General features: G+C 40.8%; 1 protein-coding gene across 1 annotated transcript in view; it reads right to left on the bottom strand.

Moving 5' to 3' along the window:
- The window catches only part of LOC124789912, a 225,582-nt gene extending 204,737 nt beyond the window's left edge, over window positions 1-20,845 (bottom strand). Inside the window, exon 1 of the mRNA XM_047257429.1 lies at window positions 20,689-20,845. Within this exon, the coding sequence (XP_047113385.1) occupies window positions 20,689-20,814 (126 nt within the window). The 5' untranslated portion in view covers window positions 20,815-20,845. The remainder of the gene's footprint in view (window positions 1-20,688) is intronic.
- Window positions 20,846-21,761: the final 916 nt, after the last annotated feature.

The following is a 21,761-nucleotide window of genomic DNA, read 5'->3' as shown; positions in this document are numbered from 1 at the left end:
CACGAGGATCTCCTCAGCACAGACTTATGGAACGAAAAACTAATCTAATCTAATCTCTAATCTAACACACTCACACACACACACACACACACACACACACACACACACTGGTGATCTCTGGGCCATTTTCTGTACCACAACTTCCCATTTGATATCCTGAAAAAATGTGTCAACATCCCTCTATAATGAGTGAGATGTCGATCTCATAAAGAGGAAGAAGTGTTAGTGTTATGGGATGCATAGCTTGGGGGTAAATAGTTATAGAAAAGGAAAAAAGAAGGGAAAAACATAGTGTGAAGGTGTTATATATGGATGTTTTATAACCATTATTATTATTTATTTGTATACTTTTTTTTACCATATCCCTTCTCTCTTTCTATCTAAGTAATCCTTCAATGTATAAAATATATTGCATAACAGGCAATTTTTAGCTGCCTTTTTAAATAAGTGTATTTCTGCAATTTCTTTAATCTCTTTTGTTAATTTACTGTACAGTTTCATTCCTTGATAGAAAATGCTGTTTTGAGTTTTATGTTTATGTTTTCTTGGTAAATGTAAGCTGAGTCTAGCTCTTGTTCCATGGTCATAGACAGAGCTGTTTGTGCAGTAATTACCAATGTTATTTTTGATATGTACAACTGACTGGTAAATGTATTCACATGGTGCAGTTAAAACCCCAGTGTTTTGAACAAATCCTTACATTGTGCTTGACGACTATTTTTGGTTATTATTCTTATGGCTCTTTTCTGGAGTTTGAAAATGGTGTTCATATTTTGTGCATTTGTTCCCCAAAATACAATGCCATAGCTAAGAATTAAGTGTACATATGAATAGTATGTAACTACAAGACAATGCATGTTACACACTGATGATAGGATTCTAAGGGCATAACATGCTCATGACATTTGGTTTGCAAGTACCTTTGTGTGTTCACACCACTTCAACTGAGAATCAATATTCATTCCTAGAAATTTTGCATTTGTTACACAGTCTATAGAGGAGCTATCTACATTTAATTTAACATTCCCATTTTTCCTCTTCAAACTGAATTCATGGTATTAGTTTTCTCTATGTTCAATGTCACTTTATTTCTTATTGACCATTCGTAAACTTCCTTGATGGTTTCATTTGCTTTATCTGGGAAGAGAACTCTTATTTTCTCAGTGACTATAATATTGCTGTCATCAGCGAAGAAAATTTTTTTCACCATGAGGAACACTACTGGGAAAGTCATTGATGTATATCAGGAACAGTATTGGTCCTAATATGCTACCTTGCGGAACCCTTACATTAATGTATTTTGATTCTGATAAGCGTTTTACTAAATGTTTAGATCTATTTGAAGATGTGTTATCTCTACTCTTTGTACCCTATCTGCTAGGTATGATTGAAACTAGTCATTAGCTACTCTTCTTATTCCTAATGCTTCTAATTTATTTAATAGAAACTTGTGGTCAACTGTATCAAAGGCCTTAGAAAGATCCAAAAATATTCCTGTGTCACACTCATCTTTATCAAGAGCATCAAGTACAACTTTTGTGAATTCTACTATGGCTGACTCTGTATTTTTGCCACTTCAGAAACCAAACTATGATTTGCTTAAAAGATTGTATTTATTCAGGTAATTCATTAATCTGTCTTTCGTAATGCTTCTATTATTTTTGAGAATGGTGATAGCAGGGAAATGGGCCAGTAATTTTCTATGTCTTCTGCATTACCTTTCTTGAGCAACAGTACAACTCTGCTCTAGAAATGTCCCTGATGTGTAGGATTCATTTATTATATTTGTTAAGGGGTCTTGTATGATCTCTATGCATTGTTTTAGTACACACATTGGTACTTCATCTAAGCCTACTGACTTTTTATTTCTTAGTTTCTGAACAGTTTCATTAATTTCATTCACTGGGGTTGGAAGTAACATAATTGTATTTAGCGCCACATCATTTACAGGTGTTATATTTGTATTGGGGAATTTTTGCTGTAACTTCTCTGAAATACTTGAAAAATGCTTGCTTACATAGTATGCTAAGTGTTGTGGATCATTTATTACCGTATCCCCCTCCCCTAGCAGTATGTTATTCTGCCTCTCCCCATTTCCTTTTTTATAACATCCCAGACTGCTTTTTCTATATTAAATGGCTTTTTTGCAGCAGTCAGCACCTTCCTATCGATCTTTCTGTATCTATGATAGAAATTTAAGAACTCTGGATCATTATGACTCTTTTTCATGGAACTGAGGTATTTAAGTGTTTGGGAGGACTTCTTAATACCTGCTGTTATCCATCTGTTTTTGTGTGATGTTGATACAGACATGCATACTTTTGGAAATGCCTTTTCAGAGTTCATTATAAATAATGTGGAGAATATAGAGAATTTCTTATTCATATTCATTTCCTTATACACTTTATTCCAGCTTCGTTTTGCTAGTTCTTTTGAAAAATCGTTTATTTTGATTTCTGATAGATGTCATTTGGGTAGTTTAGTGAATGATTTGATGCCTGAATTTACTGTTGTTATTTGACAGAGATGGTCTGATAGTCCGAGGTCTTTTACAGCTACATCACATTTTTCCCTGTCCATTTTTGTGGCCACATGGTCAATTACTGATGAAGACACTGTAGTAACCTTTGTTGTGCTATTGACCAATAGGGACATGCCAAAACTTTGAAGGATATTTATGAGGGTGCTGCTGGATTCATTTGTGATATTAGTGTTGATGTTAATGTCCCCACACAGAATTATGCTGACCTTTGTACTTGAGACTTTAACTAGAACGTCAGTTAATTTATTAAAAAAAGTTTCTGCACTACCACTGTAAGATCTATACACACACAAAATGATTAATTTCTTGGTGACATCAAGTCCTGGTAATAAAATAGCTGATATTTCAAAGTGTTTGTCTTCACTTACTGAACTGGGGTCATGTTTTGATTCGAACTGTGTTCCTTTTCTGATATAAATGCATGATCCTCCACCCCTTGAAGCAGTTCTGCAGTAAGAGTTTGCCATTTCATACAATGATAATGCTACATGTTGGATTTCTGTGTCTCTACACCAGTGCTCAGTAACATAAACTACTATGCAGTTCAAAGATTGGAGCTCAACTTCTATTAGTTGTATTTTATTTTTTATTGACTGCATGTATTGATGGAGGATTGTTAAGTCCGTGAAATGCCCCATGTTACTCTTTCCAATGGTTTGTTTTTCTTTGTGACATCTGGTGTGTGTGATATTTGAAGTGTTAAAAACCTGTCTTGTGAGTGGCTGTTTCAGTATTTTTTAAACTGCTGGAGATACCCCTTAGGCAAGGGAACTTGTTGTCTGGATTTATCCTAAAAAAGACCTACTTCTCCTACACATGACAACAGGTTTTTGACCATGTGTGGTCTGAGATCCACCCCAAATACTTCCATGACTCAGTTGTACCAATCTTCCCTTCCCAGTCCTGTTTAGGCGTAGGCCTTGCCAAGTGAAACCCCATCTGTTGATAGTCTCGACAGGTACCAGAGAAACATGAGCATAATTGGCCGCCCTCAGAGCAATCCCTAACCCCACATTGATTCACCTCACAGCTCCATCAAGATGTGGTCGATCATAACGCTGGAACAGCTCAATGAAGTGTACGTTGGTACCATGAGTCAGGGAAGCTTTCTTGCCTATGTCATATGCCCCATCCCAGTCCAAACTCTTTTCCGCCCAACTCATTATCACTACATGGTCCTCTTTCATAAAGTCCTTACATAAAGACCCTAAGTCCTCTATCACATAACTTAGCCCTGCATTTGGCTTGAAGATATTGGTGGCCTGGTACACTGCCCCTAAACTTTTCTGCAACTGAGGGCCTACACCTCGCCCATGGCTACTACTTAGCAGCAGCACTTTCTTCTTCCTAACATTTTGTATTTTCCTAGGCTTCTTGGCCTCGGTTGAAGTGTGCTGCACATTTCTTGCTCCTCATTCTACCTGAGGCTCTTCTCCACTTAGCTCTGGCAGTGGTAGATACCTGTTTTTGGTGTTGATGATAAAACTATCAGACTGCATTCTCTTTCTCCCTATCCTCCTACCAGCTGCCAGTTGTCAACCACACTCACCCCCCCCCCCCCCCCAATCTCCCTTGATTCTTATCAGTTCCTTCCTTGCTTCCTCCAACTGTGCCTGAAAGGCACAGATTTTCCTTTCCTGTTCCCCAATCAAAATATTCCTACTGCATACTCTGCAGTTCCAGGAGAGAGCCTCTTCTGTTCTTCCAACGTTCTCCCCACTGCATCCCCCTCTCCTCCTCTCCCCCTCACCTCCAGTGACAATATTCCCTACAGTATGGGCAACAAATCCCTCTACTCACTACCCTAAAACAGCTACCACATTTCTTACTCATGGTCAGTTTCGAAAGAATAATTAAGTTTAAAGAATGTTTTAAATTTGTCAATGACATGAGATTGGCTGTATGTAAACTAGAAACTATACAAAGGTCTTATGTGCGGTTGTTGTTGTTTTTGTACTGATTTAGAGAAACAATGACAGAAGAATGAATTAGTACTTACTTCGCTTTTAGAGAATTTATGGTATCAAGAGTGTTTGCTCAGGTTTTTAAACGTTTATAACTCGGAAAATGTAGGCCTAGAACGCGTCTATCTAACTAGTAAACAAGACGAAATGTGTCAATTAAATACGATTTAGAAACGTTTAGTTACACTTTTATTACGACAATAGACAACAGATGAAACTAATAGCTGTTTTTCTTAAACGAATTTTGCATTATCAAGAAAACTTGAATAGGATTTTTTGTGTTTATGTCATGCAAAATTTCGAGTTATGTCGCGATTGTCGGGACTTCGGATAGAACGAAATTTTTCAAAAATAAGCTCTGCTGGGACGCTAATATTTAGTTGTGTGACAAGAATGGATACTACAGCAAATATACAAAACAAAGAAAATTTAAATTTGGCACTATTTCCTCTTAAATAAGTTCTTTTAGCGGACGAAGGAAATACCTGTGATCTCACTAGGTGGCCATCTTGTCTCCAGTGTACATTTTGCAGTACAATAATTTATATTCACAAATATCTGATCCAAGGTAGTAGCAGTAGTTCTTGTTATTCTTGTTGGGATTGCTATAGTCCGTTTTAAGTTGAAAATATCTGTGAGGTCGAGCAATAGTTCTTTTCTTTTGCTGGTTCCAAGAAAATCAGTGTTGAAGTCCCCACAAAGCACTGATTTTTTGTCTAGATGAAGCCTGATTAGTACATATTCAAGCTTATTTAGTAATGAGTCGAAATTTCCATTTGGGGAGCGATAAATACATGCTACAACTGCATTTGTCTCACTGACTCCAATGAGTGCCAGCTCAAAGTCTCTTTCTGCACTGAGATGTTGAAAGGCGCATAGCCATGAATCATGTCGAGATTATTTTAAGAAACTAAATATAATGACAGGGCCTGGCCTGTATATTTACAACTGCCTTGTCTTCGTTAAAGAGAATCTGAGTAAATTTGACTTAAGGAGAACAGTTCATCACCATAACATAAGAAATGGACATACAATTAATATCCCATATGCTAGGCTTGCAGAGACACATAACTGCTAAAAATATCTCGGTCTTGTCTACTTCAACAAATCACCTGAAAATGCCTACACAGTGCCAGTAAATAAATTTAAAACTAGTATTCGAGTTGGATCAGAAGTAAAGTAATTTACTCTGCTCAGGAGGTCCTTGAGTATTTGACAAATGACCCACTTTCCTTACGAGAATGAACTATAAATTAATTGCAAACTATACAATGCCGCACTGTGCAACTATTTTATTACTGTTTCATGTACTTATTGTTAATTATCTGCTTTATTGTTCATTTGTCATTTACTGAACCATGTAGTTATTTATCTTGTAACTGATCTATTAGGAAACATCTTGTTGTTATTTACATTTGCACGTATATCTATTGCATCCATCCTGGATTATTATATTGTAGTTAATAACATTTGTCATGTTGAAGTTTATATTGTTATTATTATTATGTAAGCACTGACGACACCAGATGCATGTAAATATACTCAACGGTGGAATAAAACATTTGTATTGTATTTTTTGATTTATGTTTTAAACCATGCCTGATGAGAATTGGGATACCTCCATTTTTACAGCTGTTTCTATAGAAACAATTTGGTAGTGTGTAACCTTGTATAGAAAAAGAGTCAATTTGGTCATTATTTAGCCAATGTTCTGTAATGCACAGAACACTAATAAAGTTAAGTTCTGTGTTTAGTAATATCTCTACATCTAAAACTTTGTTTCATATTAACTGAATATTTGATGGCAAACACAAAGATGTTTGTTGCTGTAATTTATTTGATTACCAGTATCGTGATTTACATTTACATTTGAGATTCCTAGGGGCATTTTTGTTGTATCACTGACCTCATTCATTCTTGGTAAGGATCTGTCCATAAAAAACCATCTGTGTGGGAGCCTGGAGTCTTCTTCTGCATTGATGGAGTCTACTTTTTTTCGTCCAATGTGCTGCGCACCACTCCTGCATTACAGGGAGGTGATTGCTGTTCTGGCGAACAGAGAAATATGATGATGTATCTGTTTTCTTTAATGCTGTATGTCTTATCTCCGATTTCTTGACAACACATATGTTTATTTTTTCCACAACAAGTTGCTTCCCTAGCCTGTTTAAGTGCAGTCCATGTCTAGTGTGGAATCTACGTCCTATACCACTTAGATCAATGGCTTCTACGTTTTCATATTTTGTGCATATTTTCGACAGGCCGGCTGCGGTTGACGAGCGGTTCTAGGTGCTTTAGTCTGGAACCGCGTGACTGATACGGTCGCAGGTTCGAATCCTGCCTCGGGCATGGATGTGTGTGATGTCCTTAGGTTAGTTAGGTTTACGTAGTTCTAAGCTCTATGGGATGATGACCTCAGATGTTAATTCCCATAGTGCTCAGAGCCATTTGAACCATTTTCGACAGTGACACGTTAGCTGCTCCTTGCTCTCTGTTTATACATGACCACGGTGGTAGGTCGTATCGGTATGGAATAGTCATTCATAGGACATTTGCATGAGTCAAGTGTCCTAAACACTTCTTTAATTCATCAGTAGCTTTTGGAGTTTCATTTTTAAATACGTCACTTGCTTCTCCAAACAACACATTAAAATTATGAGTTAATTTGCCGACTTCAAGCAGGTGGACGATATTTCCTATTTCAGACAGGGGAGCACAAGGCTTAACAAATGCTGTTGCTTTTTCAGATATTCTGTCACTGATCCGTATAGCAATGCAACGATCAAAAATGGCTCTGAGCACTATGGGACTTAACTGCTGAGGTCATCAGTCCCCTAGAACTTAGAACTACTTAAACCTAACTAACCTAGGGACATCATACACATCCATGCCCGAGGCAGGATTCGAACTTGCGACCGTAGCGGTCACGTGGTTCCAGACTGCAGTGCCTAGAACCGCACGGCCACACCGGCCGGCCCATCCAACGATCATGACTGTCAGCAAGGACAATAAACTTGATATTACTTTTTTGTGTTTTGTCAGACTGGGGCTGTGCATTGTTATGACTTTCGGAATCTGCGGCAGATAGCTGTGAATCTTCATTAAACATTGGAGAGACAGGTATTTATGAATAACCGTGTACATCTTGCAGAAGATTCATGGAAATTTATGGAAGCGAGATTGGGGTGTGTACAGAGGCATAGGGTACATGCATCATATAAGAGAGGGTACATGCATCATGTAACGGGCAGGCAACTGCTTGACACACACACACACACACACACACACACACACACACTCCCCACATAAAACTAACGACCTTCACAAAACTAGCTCGTATCCTGTCTTACCACACAGACGTAATTCAACAGCAGTTTGAAGAAAGCCAGAACATGTCATGGGTACTGACTAGCACCTAGCGTACCCACAGTCAATTGTTGTGAAATATCAAACTTGTTTCACTCTATATGACTATCCTACTTGCATTTAACAATACTAGATAGCTCTGGGTTCTGAAGGCTTCCAGTACATCCACTTCTACATGGATACTCTGCAAATCACATTTAAGTGCCTGGCAGTGGATTCATCGAACCTCCTTCACGATTCTCTATTATTCCAACCTTGTATAGCGCGCGGAAAGAATGAACACCTATATCTTTCCGTATGAGCTCTGATTGCCCTTATTTTATCGTGGTGATCGTTCCGCCCTAAGTAGGTCGGTGTCAACAGAATATTTTCGCATTCGGGGGAGAAAGTTGGTGATTGGAATTTCATGAGAAGATTCCGTCGCAACGAAAAACGCCTTTCTTTTAATGATTTCCAGCCCAAATCCTGTATCATATCTGTGACACTCTCTCCCATATTTCGCGATAATACAAAATGTGCTGCCTTTCTTTGAACTTTTTCGATGTACTCCGTCAGTCCCACCTGGTAAGGATCCCACACTGTGTAGGCAGTCTCCTTAGTAGATCGGTTACATTTTCTAAGTGTCCTGCCAATAAAACGCAGTTTTTGGTTAGCCTTCCCCACAACATTTTCTATGTGTTCTTTCCAATTTAAGTTGTTCGTAATTGTAATACCTAGGTATTTAGTTGAATTTACGGCTTTTAGATTAGACTGATTTATCGTGTAACCGAAGTTTAATGAGTTCCTTTTAGCACTCATGTGGATGACCTCACACGTTTCCTTATTTAGAGTCAACTGCAAACTTTTCGCACCATTCAGATATTTTTTCTAAATCGTTTTTCAGTTTGTTTTGATCTTCTGATGACTTTATTTGTCAATAAACGACAGCGTCATCTGCAAACAACCGAAGACGGCTGCTCAGATTGTCTCCCAAATCGTTTATATAGATAAGAAACAGGGCTTATAACACTACCTTGGGGAACGCCTGAAATCACTTCTGTTTTACTCGATGACTTTCCGTCAATTACTACGAACTGTGACCTCTCTGACAGGAAATCGCAAATCTAGTCACATAACTGAGACGATATTCCATAAGCGCGCAATTTTACTACGAGCCGCTTGTGTGGTACAGTGTCAAAAGCCTTCAGGAATACGGAATCGATCTGAAATCCCTTGTCAATAGTTTTCAGCACTTCATGTGAATAAAGAGCTAGTTGCGCTTCACAGGAACGATATTTTCTAAACCCATGTTGACTGTGTGTCAATAGACCGTTTCCTTCGACGTAATTCATAATGCTCGAACACAATATACGTTCTAAAATCCTGCTGCATATCGACGTTAACGATATGGCCCTGTAATTTAGTGGATTACTCCTACTACCTTTCTTGAATATTGGTGTGACCTGTGCAACTTTCTAGTCTTTGGGTACAGATCTTTCGTCGAGCGAACGGTTGTATATGATTGTTAAGTATGGAGCTAATGCATCAGCATCCTCCGAAAGGAATCTAACTGGTATACAATCTGGACCAGAAGACTTGCTTTTATTAAGTGATATGAGTTGCTTCACTACTCCGAGGATATTTACTTCTACCTTACTCATGTTGGCAGCTGTTCTCGATTCGAAATCTGGAATATTTACTTCGTCTTCTTTTGTGAAGGCATTTCGGAAGGCTGTGTTTAGAAAATCTGCTTTGGCAGCACTGTCTTCGATAGTATATCCATTGTTATCACGCAGAGAAGGCATTGATTGTTACTTGCCGCTAACATACTTCACATAGGACCAGAATCTCTTTGGATTTTCTCCCAGGTTTCGAGACAACGTTTCGTTGTGGAAACTGTTATTAGGCGTCTTGCATTGAACTCCGCGCTAAGTTTCGAGCTTCTGTAAAGGATCGCCAATCTTGGGAATTTTGCGTCTGTTTAAATTTGGCATGTATGTTTCGTTGTTTCTGCAACCCGTTTTGTGTACCAAGGAGGATCATCTCCGTCGTTTGTTAGTTTATTCGGTATAAACCTCTCAATTGCTGCCGATAATATTTATTTGAATTTAAGCCACATCTGGTCTACACTTGTATTATTAATTTGGACGAGTGGAGATTGTCTCTCAGGAAGGCGTCAAGTGAATTTTCATCTACTTTTTTGAATAGGTATATTTTTCACTTATTTTTCGAGGATTTGGGAATTACAATATTCAATCTCGCTATGACAACTCTGTGTTCACTAATCCCTAAATCGATTTTGATGCTGGTTATTAACTCAGGATTATTTGTTATTTAGTGGTCAAGTGTGTTTTCACAACCGTTTGCTATTCGCTTGGGCTCATGAACTAACTGCTCGAAATAATTTTCAGAGAATGTGTTTAGCACAATTTCAGATGATATATTATGCGTACCTCAGGCATTAAACATGTATTTTCGCCAACATATCGAGGGTAAATTAAAGTCACCACCAACTATTATCATATGAGTCGGGTACGTGTTTGAAATCAAACTCAAGTTTTCTTTGAACCTTTCAGCTTACAAATCACTCGTGTAATTGGTTCTAGAATATTGCTCAAGTGTGTGGGACCCATACCAGACAGAATTAACAGGGGATATTGAACATATACAGAGAAGGGCAGCACGAATGGTCACAGGTTTGTTTCATCTGTAGCAGAGTGTAACAGAGATACTGAAGCATCTGAACTGGCAGACTCTTGAAGACAAATGTAAACTGTCCCGAGAAAGTGTATTAACAAAATTCCAAGAACCGGCTTTAAATGATTACTCTAAGGATGTACTACAACCACCCAAGTATCACTGACATAGGGATTGAGGATAAGAGAATAATTACTGCATGCACAGAGTCATTCGAACAACCATTCTTCCCGCACTCCATATGTGAATGGAATAAGATGAAACCCTAATAACTGGTACAATGGGACATTTCCTCTGTCATGCAGCTCACAGTGGATTGCAGAGCATAGATATAGATCTAGAAGTAGAAATATTATCGGTAGAATAAAATCCGATAAAGTACTCATTCACTGTCAAAATCTTCCGAAGCAATTCTAGGGAACATGGACTTCCTCAGTTGTGGACATGTCACAAGTTTCATACAGTAAATTTTAAAATTTCAGCAGTTTTTATGTCGCACATAATTCCTAACCAGCAGAAAAATTCTACTTTTGGAGCACAAAAAAGGTGACTATGTTTCTCTTTAAAAGACTCTGGCAGAAAAGTGGGGAATCAGCTGCCTCCATCCTCATTCTACCTTCTTCACCAAAATTTTGGCATGTAAACATTTTAAATCCTTTTATCCAGTCTCTCATTGTAGTGAAGCCTCCATACTCAGAATCTCTCTCTCGCTACCACTGTCTATTTATGTCTCTCTCCCACTATCTTCTTTTCCTTCCATTAATTTATAGAATATGCCACTGCGACTGTCTCTTCTCTCACTTCATTTAGTTTTTCTTTCCTGCTGCCACTGTCTACATCATACCTCGGCAACTCGAAAACTCTGGAGGGGTCCAACTTACGTTTTCCACTATGCATTTAAAATTTTGGTCCAAAATATGCCCTACCCTGTATTTAAGTGTTAAAGTTCGCCAGTCGTGGAGGGCCAGATCATACAAGCCAATGTATGTTCTCCACCAATCGGTATTTTTCATTATAACTGCTCCTCTCTCTTTTAGTCCCACTGTTTCTGTCTCTGTCCACATCTCTTTCTCTTTCAATGCCACTGCCTCTCACTACCCATCAGTTCTCCTCTCTCTTTTTGGTCCCATTTCTATTGCCTTCATTCATCTCCCTTTCTCTCTCCCAACATCACTGTTTCCTCTCTCTTTGTCCCCTACTGGTACTCTCTTCTCTCTCTACCACCGTCACTGTCTCTCTGCTACTCTCTTTCAGCTCAAATGCAAGAATATTTTCGCATCCTAATTTTTTTGGCGAGGAAGGCGTAATGTGTTTGGAGGCTGCTGGCGTCCCGCTTCTCTGCCAGAGTCTTTTAACGAGGTTTTGTGCTCCAACAGGAGCATTTTTCCTGCTGGTTCCTTTCTTTTCCCTGCTGCAGATGGGCGTGCTGCTTATATGAAACCAATTCTGTGAGCCAGTGTATTTTTGATAATTTCTTTATATATTTCGACAGATTTAGATACTTTACACATATAAGTATTCATGAAATAAAGTTAACACAAAATGGTTTGCTTTATATTTTTTGGATACTTTGCTAGTTGATTGCAAATCCTCGAAAATGTCTGGCTTATGACCTGTTTCTTAAAAGAGTACAAATTGAATTTTATTGAATTTGCGGTCTTTCTGGTTTCACATAATTTTTGACAATAGCCTTAAGTTCCTTTCAGACTTGTTAAGACCCTTTCAAGCCTATTTTTTGTCGCTGCAGTACCACTTTCTGTACATTTGTAGCGTTAAGTACTGAAGTACCCGTCACACAGAGAGGACGGGCCATGAAGTGTTATTGGTGCAAAATGCTGACTAAAAATATAGCTTGGTAACCTCAGAACAATCGCGCTGAAGGGTCAAGCTATGTGTTTTCCACCTCAGTTAATACAACATTTACCTCTCAGACCAGATATTACATGCATAAGTACAGTAAATTTGAACCGCTGGATTTCGGTAATGGATTACGATACCGAAAAAAGTTTGACAGTCCCCCAAGAATATCATCTTAAGAACATATGGTAAAAATTTCGACGATTTGCCATGAACATAAGTTATTGAAGTGACTATCGCCACAACGGGTACTTTTGGTACCCAAAAACCATGTTTTTTCGGGTGTATCTTGATGACGGCAAATATAAAGCGCCAAAGAAACTGGTATAGGCATACATATTCAAATACAGAGATATGTAAAAAGGCAGAATACGGCACTCTGCTTGGCAACACCTATATACGACAAAAAGCGTCTGGCGAAGTTGTTAAATCGGTTACTGCTGCTACAATGGCACGTTATCAAGATTTAAGTGAGTTTGAATGTGGTGTTACAGTCGGTGCACGAACGATGGGAGGCAGCATATCCGAGGTAGCAATGAAGTGGGAATTTTCCCGTACGACCATTTCATGAGTGTACCCTGAATATCAGGAGGAGGAGGAGATTAGTGTTTAACGTCCCGTCGACAACGAGGTCATTAGAGACGGAGCGCAAGCTCGGGTGAGAGAAGGATGGGGAAGGAAATCGGCCGTGCCCTTTCAAAGGAACCATCTCGGCATTTGCCTCAAGCGATTTAGGGAAATCACGGAAAACCTAAATCAGGATGGCGGGAGGCGGGATTGAACCGTCGTCCTCCCGAATGCGAGTCCAGTGTGCTAACCACTGTGCCACCTCGCTCGGTCCTGAACATCAGGAATCCGGTAAAACACCAATCTCCGATATCGCTGTGGCCGGAAAAAGATCCTACAAGAACAGAACCAACGACGACTAAAGAGAATCGTTCAACGTGGCAAAAGAGCAATTATTTCGCAAATTGCTGTAAATTTCAATGCTGGGCCATCAAGAAGTGTCAGCATGTGAACCATCCAACAAAACATCATCGATATAGGTTTTCGGAGCCGAAGGCCCACTCGTGTACCCTTGATGACTGCATGACTCACAGCTTTAACCTCACCTGGACCTGTCAACACCGACATTGGACTGTTGATGACTGGAAACATGTTGCCTGATTGGACAAGTCTCGTTTCAAATTGCACCGAGCAGATGGATGTGTACGGGTATGGAGACAACCTCATGAATCCATGGACCCTGCATGTCAGCAGGGAACCGTTCAAGTTCGTGGAGGCTCTTTAATGGTGTGGGGCGCGTGCAGTTGGAGTGATATGGGACCCCTGATGCGCCTAGATACGACTCTGATAGGTGACACGTACGTAAGCATCTCGTCTGATCACCTGCATCCATTCATGTCCATTGTGCATTCTGACTGACTTGGGCAATTCCAGCAGGACAATGCGACGCCCCACACGTCCAGAAGTGCTACAGAGTGGCTCCAGGAACACACTTCTGGCCACTGAACTTCCCAGACATGAACATTATTGAGCATATTTTGGATGCCTTGAAAAGTTGTTTTCAGAAGACCTCCTCGTACTCTTACGGATTTATGGACAGCCCTGCAGGATTCATGGTGTCAGTTCCCTCCAGCACTACTTCAGACATTGGTCCATGCCACGTCGTGTTGCGGCTCTTCTGCGTGCTAGCGGGGGCCCTACACAGTATTAGGCTCTTCAGTGTATTTTCGAAAACGGAAAATTGCCGTTTCTACATGAACGTCTAAAGAATGTACAGTTAAAATCTGAAATATTTGCTGTGGTTAGTTATTTAGATAATTGCGATCCACAGAGCAAAAACGGCTAAAACTCGTTAACGCCACGCTTAAAATTACAGTGTAGATCTTATCTTTGCGTAAATGAATAATACTTACACTCTTCTTGTTTTTTCCTGGCCTTATCCAGTACCTTCCCGAGTGTTTGTTTAAATAAGATGAAAGTTCGAAGAAAATCAAATAGATTTACTGGGATGTTCCGCTAAAAGAACCGACTGAACTACGTCGAGTATCGTTGTGATGAACTTCAGTATCGGGCGCAAGACACATCAGTTTTTTTCCTGAAAACCCGCGATAACTGTTGTTCTCGTCCCAGAGATGATGCGAACACATTTCGCCTGCGGGGCGTACCAGGATTCAGTGTTTAGACTTTACGAGATTTAATGTTGTTAATGTAACAAAAAGAGGAGGTGCTACCAGCTCAAGTTGCATGAGTGACAGCTTTGAACCAAATACCAACGATTCCCAGTAACTTGTGACGGCATACTATATGTCTTTGCAATGCATATTTTTCGTAAACACACAAATCGGAGAAGGGAAAGGTGCTCTAAGGAACAGTACGAGCAAGTTAACGACCGGTTAAGACGGTGAAGGTGTTAAGTATGTCGTAAGTGGGAGCAACGCGAAACGCGCAAAGCTGTTATGACATGGGGAAAAGCGGTCTTTTGCGCATAGCACAGAGGCTTTCGGCAACAAGTCGCGGTGTTAATCAAAGGGCCTCGCGTCACATGACGTAAGGTTATTGGGAAGCGAGGTGAAGTAGTATGCCGTGCTTTCTATTTAAAAAATCCTGCGGCCTACTAGTCCCAACTGTGGCAGACATGTGCAGGCTGGATGCTGCGAGTGCGTGTGTATGAAAATCGGGTGAAGTGCGAAAGTATCACAAGTCCTCTCTGCTTTGCCGGCTGTGATGATGCTTTCACCCGTGCAGTCGTCGAAAGGACTCCAATGAAGTGTAATAGTGTCGTTACTCTTTAAAATACTCTCAAAGTGAAGGGTAAAGAAGGACGCACCACGAAGGAATTATCCGAATAGGACGGAAATCGGTAGAAGTGATGCATATGTACATACAAAAAGATGATTAAAATTTGATCCGGCGAGTTTGCTGACCAAGATAGAGTTTGGCAAGCACCAAGAAGAGCAGTAGAGACTCTCGTCGTGTACGGGCGAGCATTATCTTGCTGAAATGTAAGCCGAGAATGCCTTTCCATCAAGGACAACAAAACGGGACGTAGAATATCATCGACGTACCGCTGGTTGTAAGGATGCCGCAGTTGACAAACAAAGGGGTCCTGCTATGATAAGAAATGACACCCCAGACCATCGCTTTGTCGGCCCGTATGTCGGAGGGCAAGGTTGGTATCCCACCGCTATCTGGGGCGTCTCCAGACACGTCTTCGGCCTGGAATCTCATTGACTAGAGCAGAACTGTCTTCAGTCCCACTTCGAACTGAGATGCGATGACCAGCAAAGACGTGGCTGGAAACGCCGTGGACAGCGGTGCGATACCAAACTGACTGTTGTTCGCCATACTGCCTGACAACCACGAGATATTGTCTGAGGTGTCATATCTTTTCGTAGCAGGACCCCCTTGGATTGTCAATCGCGGCACCCTTACAGCAAAGCGGTACGTCGACGATATTCTACCGCCCGTTTTGTTACCCTTCATGAAAACCCATTCTGGTTTCACATTTCAACAAGATAAATGCCTGCCCGCACACGGCAACAGTTTCTACTGCTTGTCTTGGTGCTTGCCAAACCCTATTTGGCCAGCAAGGTCGCGTTATCTGTCCCAAATTGACAACATGTGGAGCATTATAGGCAAGGTCCCCCAACCACATCGGGATTTTGACGACCTAACGCACCAGCTGGACAGAATTTGGCACAATATACCTTAGAAGGATAACAACTCTATCAATGAATGCTAAGCCGAGTAACTGTTTGCATATGGGTCAGAGGTCGACTAATGTGTTATTGACTTGCTCAATTTGTGAAGCTCTTTCTCTTGAATGAATCATCCAGTTTTTTGAATTAGTAACCATTTGTTTGTCTGCACAGGTAGATTACATCTGCCAATTACCGTCCCGTTCAGATAATTCCTTCGCCTTGCCACTTTTCCTTTTTTTTCTTCCCATGTATTTTGAACTGTAACGACACTATTACACTCCATTGGAGCTCTTCCGCAGACTGTGCGCTGTGACAGCGTCAACAGTTCCTTCGTGGTGCTTTTTTCATTGTTTTTCTTAGAGAGTACATATAAATGATCTAGTGGATAACGTCGGGAGCTCCATGAGGCTTTTTGTAAACGATGTTGTTGGCTAAAGGAAGGCTAGAGTACTATAAGACTGTAACGAAATGTTAGAAGACCTGCGGAAGATCAATGATAGCTGTAGGGACTGGTAGTGGATTCAGTACGTAAATAAATGCAACGTATTGTGCGTAATCAACTATTCGATTGCGCTATTGCTTCAGAGATCACTGGAAGCAGTAACAACCGTAAAATACATAGGACTGTCAATCTGGGGTGACGTAAAGAGGAATTATCACATAAAGAAAATAGCAGAAAAAGCAAATGCCAAGCTGAAATTCGTTTGATGAATTATAATGAAATGTAATTCATTCGTGAAAGAAGTGACTTATAAATCATTTGTAAAATCGATTAATGAATACTTCTTATCAGTCTCGGACTGACAGAGAAGACACAAGTTTCGTCACGGGATCGTATAATAACCATGAGACCGTAACGGAATGCTCAAATCACCACAATAGAGGCTTTGTGTTAACAGAGAGCATTATTTTCGTTTTTACAATGTACCATTCGCGGATGGAACAGGGAACCGAGATAATGATAGTGATTCCCGATGTCCTTCCCTCAATGTATCGTAAGTCGGATTGCAGATTATCACTTCATAAGAGCTATCAAGAAGTTTCCGTTCGACGGTCGTACAGACCAGAATTGGTATGCCAATCAGGCAATATCACCGTGAGCATCGACGCAATCATACCACCAATGCACCATTTTGAAGATATCTGTTTGATAAAACACTGTGTCCTGTTGCGAGAAGAAGTTTGTAACTGCCTGCTACACATCCTCATCCGATTGGAATCGTCGACACTTCAACGCCTGTTTAAGGGACCGTTATGAAACAGCAGCAGCCCTTGTCGCACTTTTCGACAGACAAGCTGCCCCATACACATCGTTCATTCACCGATGGATGTCTACCAGTGTTTGTTATTTCGCAGCTAAGAAAATATTAACGGCAAGATGGTCCTGTTTGGACGCATTTGGTGCTAACGCCGCAATAGTTCACGTTCTTGCATTTAGCGCACACATGTCGGAAAGCCATGAATGCCACGCCACCCCTTGCCTACATGTCGAAGCTTATATACCCTCATCGGAATTGCGCTACGTTTCATATGGACTGCATCATCGTCTTCAAACGGAAACTTTTTGATCCTCTTTTATACTTCTTCTTTGCTTCGAAGCTACCAGGCCCAATGGATCACCCGTTGCTACAAGTTTTCTTCTCCATCGTCTTCTATTCATCCAATGATGCCATCTGCCATCCGTCCAGATCCATGGCAAGGTCTTCATGAACGCAATGATTCCACCGATTCCTTGGCCTGAGCTTCCATGGCCACCTGTCGTCTTCCATCCGAACCACACATCGAGCCCACTATAGTAACTTGCTTCCGATGATTTCTGCTATACTGGTATCTTGATACTGTTCATCTAGCCCATAATTGTGTCTCACCCTCGATGCACTGGTGGTTGCGTCCAACATCGGAACAAAGACCTTCCACAGCACTTTTCTGTCAAATACGAGAAGTTCAAAAAAGTCATGCTTTCGGATTCTCCGCATCCCACAGCCCTACAATATCATGCGAATCTTGAACCACCTCAAGAGACGTCTGGATCTCGCTGGTGGCCACCTACAGTGCCCCTGGTAATTTGTTTCAGTTCCTCTCCAGAGTTACTGGGTAAGCAGATATCATCTGCGTAGGTTAGATGTGACATCGTCTTCCCTTCGACTTGGATTCCTTCGACGTTTTCTTTAAAGGTATCATGTACGATCTTCCCAAGAGAAAAAATAAACAGGGTAGGAGGTAAACCATCTCCTTGCCTGACACTAGCATAAATTTCAACGGTATCTGTTACTCTGTTTACCACCTTCACCTTACCACGTGTTCCACTCAGGCCGATCTTCACCAGGTTGATGAATTTCTGTGACGTCGCGAACCCTCTGAGACAGCTGAACAGGTTTTACGGTATATGTAATCACAAGCTGTCTTGAAATCACGATGTATAATTTATCAACATACGATTTCTGTTTGCGTAATTATTGGTTCAGCATGCCACGCTTACTTTTGGAGAGATGGAAACAAAGAAACCAGGAAGCTAACAAATCTACCAGATTCTTATTTATTACACCATCAGCCACCCATAATAACAACAATATGCCAAACATTTTCATGGCACACAATAAAAATCATAGTTGTGCATCAAGACGAGACCTACCTAGTCTTCTGCAGCCACTAATATATCAAGAGAATTGTCGGTAGTGTACAGTGATTGGATAATGAAATTTAATGAAGCGTAGGAGTTCCCCGCGTACGGATTATTCGAGTTTGAGTCAGTATCGAAATTCTCTGAGTGTTATTTATCCAAAAATCTACCGACTTTCACAACCGCGCTTTTGCGCAAAGAGAATTTTAGGCGAAACAGCGTAGATTCTCAGAACAGATAAGAATGAAGTTGAACTGCTAAACAGCCTATTAGTAACGTAAACCACCCTTGTTGGAATGTTGCGTTGATTTACTGTGACGAAAGAAATAAGCGTAAGGATCGAAATGAGTGCACTTGCTATAATGAACTCGGACCTAATAAGGACTTGGTGCAAGATCTTACGTCGAGAATCATAACGTCGCAGCCTTTCCCCCAATTATTACAGATACTAATTTCGAATGATGTGCTTGCAGACAGCAACAAATTTAACATCGGGATCCAGAATGTATGTGCCGATGTGGTGGTAAACATTTGATACAAGTTTGTAGCCCTAGGGCTCTATTAACGACGGACTTCCACGGTAAAATGAAAGCGATTTAGAAATGACGACTTTCGGTGCTCCTTTTTATTGCTAAATGACTCGACGGACGTGCTACTTAAAACTAACATGGCATTATACATTTTGCGTGTCACATGTCATGCGTTCTGTTAGCCCGAAGTTGCCTTGAAGTGTTACTCAAATCCCAAAACCAGTAACCGTGTGTGGCTGCACCCATTGCACCTTCAGGGATTACGGTGAGCCGAAACAATAGCACTACTGGTCACAACGACAATGAGCAGCCGCACGGATTTGCAAGCACATGGTGTGGCAAGGCAAGTACTTCCTCTCACCGATTTGAATCATATTCACAGGGTGTGCAGAGCATTACTACAACTTTAACATATGTGAGCAGGAAGACGTAACTCTGAGCCGTTTTCGTGGAGATCGAGTATGGAAATTATAGATCTGTTCATATACTTTGTCGCAAATATTCAAGCAGTAAGCAACCAAACAAGTAATCGCGTAGTTTCCTAAGCGCGTCTCTGGATCGAGTCTCGTTGACAGTACCTTTTTTTTCATTCTCATGTAATTCTGACAACAGATTTATTATGACTGTACAAACTACCAATATTCAATGATTTATTAATGATTTACATAATACTGATCCTGAACAAGGGAGAATTTTTTTTTGTTGTAAGGAGAGTGAAAATAAAAAGGATACCGGAGAACCTTCAGTCAAATCAGTACAGACATTTCATTTATGAGAATGCTGACGTATCTGTATGGGTTAAACATTAAAACAAGTATGAAAATTCCCACAGTTGCACCGGAACACAGTACACGAACTTATTGTGAAGGATACTGACAAAAAAAGGAAAAAGTAAGAAAGGATAGCAAAAACATCACAGAGTGGGCTACACTATCACTAACATTAATTCAAATGAAGTTTGTTCATCCAGCTGTTCTGCTTAGCCGCATATGTCGTTTGTTGCGAGGGTTATTAAGAAATGACAAATTACTTTTAGGCCATCTTCGTTAACAATGCAAATTAAACAATACTATCGGCATAGAGACGCAAGTTCGTAATAATGCACAGCGGGACACAAAGGAACTGAACATGCAAATGAAACACTTTTGCCAATATGTAATACAGAATAAAGCAGAATTATGACGACTGTGTTCCTCAAACATAAAAAGAAGTTTTCTCCCTATGATTTATTCTTTCCAGTGCTGCACAGCCATGCGAACATAGTCTTAAACAGTATTATTGTTATTGTCACTTCATCATATCGAAATTTTAACAGCTAAATCTCTCCCGCTCGTAAAGCTGGACAGTGCCGCGGGTCCGAAGCATGTGCAGTTTGGATAAATCATCTCTAAGGTCTACTATAATCATTATCTGCAGCGTTACGCACCTCCTCCATTCGCCTGCATGATCGCCCTTCAACGTCTTCGTCTGCCCCTGCAGAGTCGACCGCCATCTTCGCCTCGACTTCTGCAGAGGGTACGGTCACGATGCACATAACGCCTTCTGCAGCCATTGCCCTGCCTTCTGCCTCGGGAGAGGTGTGTTCGCGGACTGCCGACTGCCGGCATTACGCTGCCGACTTCCTTTTGTTCCGTGCGTTCGGCCCCCACGCAAGCGCCAAGTACTCCCCCGCTACTGTCAAGGACGCTGAGTGTTGACAGGTGACCGGAAGAAAGTGTTCTGACTCGACAGGTAACGTGTCAGTGCCTAATGAGGCAGTAGTCACACACCGTTGGAGCTTGTTACCGAAATCAATTCTGAAAATGGACCTGACGTAAAAAAAAAATCTGTCACATGGGAGTGACTGCCAGTCAAATAGAGTTAACGACAACACGTCATAGGCAACATTCCGATCCACTGTTACGAGCGTCCGCCTAAATTTACTCATGGGTGGGGGAGATGAGTCGAGATTTTAAAATTTGCATCCTTTATGTAACTGAGTTGGGGGGTAAGTACAGATATGTGTTATGCCGCAAGAACTCAGTTTTATAGCAGACAATTCATGTAGATGAAGAAGGGTAAGGCCGGGCACTCGGTTATGGAGCGCACGTTTCGTTCCATTGTGTTACGCACGTTTCGTTCCTTTGTGAGTCGTTCTTCTTTCAAATTTTTTTGACCTCACTGTCGTAACTCGCGTCAAAAGAAAGCAGGAGATAAGCCGCTCTTTTGTGCCATGATGACTTCCCCAGTTATCATCTTCGACACACTGTTGTCAAGTTGACTTACAGGCACAGCCTGACTGTCATGTCAATCATACTCGCCGTGCTGTTAACTGTACAGTGGTATATACAGTGCAGTCGAACAAGCGGAAAAACGCTCCTATCGGAGAACAAAAAGAGGCGAATACGCTGCTGAAGTACAAGACTCTGACTGAAAAATGGGGTAATAGCTGTCTTATTCTACCTTCGTCCGCACCTTTAAAAATTTTAGCATGTGCTCTCTACGTGCAACTCACCTCTC

Source organism: Schistocerca piceifrons, chromosome 3 (assembly GCF_021461385.2).
Source record: "Schistocerca piceifrons isolate TAMUIC-IGC-003096 chromosome 3, iqSchPice1.1, whole genome shotgun sequence".
NCBI lineage: Eukaryota > Metazoa > Arthropoda > Insecta > Orthoptera > Acrididae > Schistocerca > Schistocerca piceifrons.
This window is presented reverse-complemented; position numbering and strand designations above follow the sequence as displayed.